The sequence below is a fragment of the Aplysia californica genome, unplaced genomic scaffold (assembly GCF_000002075.1).
Source record: "Aplysia californica isolate F4 #8 unplaced genomic scaffold, AplCal3.0 scaffold00008, whole genome shotgun sequence".
Lineage (NCBI taxonomy): Eukaryota > Metazoa > Mollusca > Gastropoda > Aplysiida > Aplysiidae > Aplysia > Aplysia californica.
Window position 1 is genome coordinate 497,238 of NW_004797278.1, and position 2,308 is coordinate 499,545.

Genomic DNA, 2,308 nt, shown 5'->3' on the forward strand with positions numbered 1-2,308 from the left:
ATTAATTTACTTTTGTGTTTTAACATCATTTTTTAACTTTGTTTTGGTCAATTTGATCGTCCACACCGATAGACAGTATTCAGAAAGAGACAGAGAGAGAGAGAAGAGGGGAGGAGTAAATCTTGTGAGAACTTCCGGGCGGGTGAGAATAGCCACTTTCCTTTATAAAACTTACAAGCGTTAGCTGTCCATTGTAACCAAAATGTTATTATTTTTATGCCCATATGGAAAGTTATTTACGTTTTGTTTGTCTCATCAGCCTGGACTTGTTCACCAAGGACCTGGTGACTTTCTGGTCATTCATACATTTCCTACGAGTTCCGCCCCTGCTTTGTATAAGTTGGTGTGTTGCAACGAAAATCAGACATTTTCTCCGTGTCATCGTATGTAATTTCTATTGTAAAACTTCTATTATAAATCTGACATAGTTTCGGCGAACATCAAAGGAAACCTATCGGAACCTAACTTGTAAAGGTTTCTTAACCACAAAATTTAGAATCTGTAACGTCCAGTAAAATCTAACACTAGATCTAGATCTAGATCTAGAATCTAGAGTCTAGATATCTAGAATCTATATGGAAAATTTCAAAGCAGTCAGAGGACTTCGCGATAATTCGCTCTTAGGTCTTAGGTGTGGGCAGCTGAGGCTGAACGACCTATTGTCCTATAGATCTAGATTTCTAGATTCTAGATATCTAGATCTAGATATCTAGATATAGATCTAGATCTATAATAGATCTAGAAAATCGGTGATCTTGTAGTTCCGTTCGTTAAAGTCCACGATCCATTTGTTTACATCCAGAGAAGAAATCCAGAAGTCTTGAAGACCAAATACTAGATCTAGATCTAGATCTATTTTGAATTAGGCTACACAAAGAGCAGGGATGCAACCTAACTGCAAATTGCAAAACATCAAATTAGGATAAAATTCAGCCTAATTCAGGGGGGCATGCCCCCCTGAACCCCCCATCTCCATATTTTTTTTATGTCAGGGGGGCAAGCCACCCTGAAACCCCCCTGCTTGACTTTAACGAACGAAACTACAAAATCGCCACCAACCAACCAACTGCAACATCCCCCGTCCCCGGCTAAAAAAGCTAAAAGAAAGATTATAGACACGACATCCCTCCTCCCCCAAGAAAAACAGGAAAGTGTCGCTGGCTTACAGAGAATGATGTACAAATGGATTCAACCTTACCTCAACATTTCTTAGGTCTACTTTCAAAGACAAAGTTTCATTGGACTGTCCCCAGTAGACAAACGGACTCAAGACGGTCGCCATATTGATGCGAAGAAAACAAATAAAATAAGAATCTTAATTTCACGAAAGAAAATAGAACGCTAGAGGTTGAATACTTCAAGTATTTGTAGCATTCAAAGAAGTACAAATATAATATTTTATAAATTACATATATTTTTAAGAAAAATTAAAAGTAGATGATTGCCAAATAACTTGCTTTGCTCATTAATATTACAAAAGTATAGACTTGTTCTGCTACTAAGCCTATTGTTGATCAGTATTTTATGAAATCTTCATTCAAGATGCCAAATAAATGCAGTTGGAATCTACTAATGTCAAATTTGGTCAATTTCCAATTCCCATAATATAGATTCTAGTTCTCTTTATATTGCCTACTAATTGGCCTTCATATGTTGAATATAAAAATCAACCGAATTTAGTTAAAAATTTGAGAATATTATATTATAGTGTAGAATATTTGCTAGGCTTGGCTAACATAATAATTCTCAGTACGTCCCTGTCCCTGCCTGGCATATTTTTTTTTCAGATTGATCGACTCTCCAGCCAAAGAAATTAATAAAAACAGTTGAGATACAGAAGAGAAAGGAAATGATAACATGGGCTTTTCGTGAATAATGAGTCTCATCTGGACACAAATATTGACGAACAGATGGACAACAACATGGAAGACAGTGGTTTCGATAGCGATCAGAAGTCTCATAATGTAAGGAGCTTATAAATTGATAGAATAAGGTTCCTTGTTTTCGTAGTATTATGATTCTTTTGAAATTGATGTGGTTATCTACACATTCACTCACACTCACATGTCGGTTAAGAAAGTGGCTATTCTCACCCGCCCGGAAGTTCTCGCAAGATCAACTCCTCCCCTCTTCTCTCTCTCTCTGTCTCTTTCTGAATACTGTCTATCAGTGTGGACGATGAAATTGACCAAAACAAAGTTAAAAAAGGCCATCTTGGCCACCTCTATTCTCACCCGGGATGAGAATAGTGCAGGCTAGTCTTTTGGCTATTCTCACCCGGTGCGCGTTCACCGTTATAGCCTAGATA

At 37.3% G+C, this 2,308-nt stretch overlaps 2 protein-coding genes across 2 annotated transcripts in view; one reads left to right on the forward strand and one right to left on the reverse strand.

Moving 5' to 3' along the window:
* Nucleotides 1-1,313, reverse strand: part of LOC101863473 (very-long-chain (3R)-3-hydroxyacyl-CoA dehydratase 3) — a 25,741-nt gene extending 24,428 nt beyond the window's left edge. Inside the window, exon 1 of the mRNA XM_005089671.3 lies at nt 1,199-1,313. Coding sequence (XP_005089728.1) covers nt 1,199-1,282 — 84 coding nt within the window. The 5' untranslated portion in view covers nt 1,283-1,313. The remainder of the gene's footprint in view (nt 1-1,198) is intronic.
* Nucleotides 1,314-1,809: 496 nt separating this feature from the next.
* The window catches only part of LOC101863707 (protein FAM219A), a 21,961-nt gene continuing 21,462 nt past the window's right edge, over nt 1,810-2,308 (forward strand). Inside the window, exon 1 of the mRNA XM_005089672.3 lies at nt 1,810-1,964. Within this exon, the coding sequence (XP_005089729.1) occupies nt 1,911-1,964 (54 nt within the window). The 5' untranslated portion in view covers nt 1,810-1,910. The remainder of the gene's footprint in view (nt 1,965-2,308) is intronic.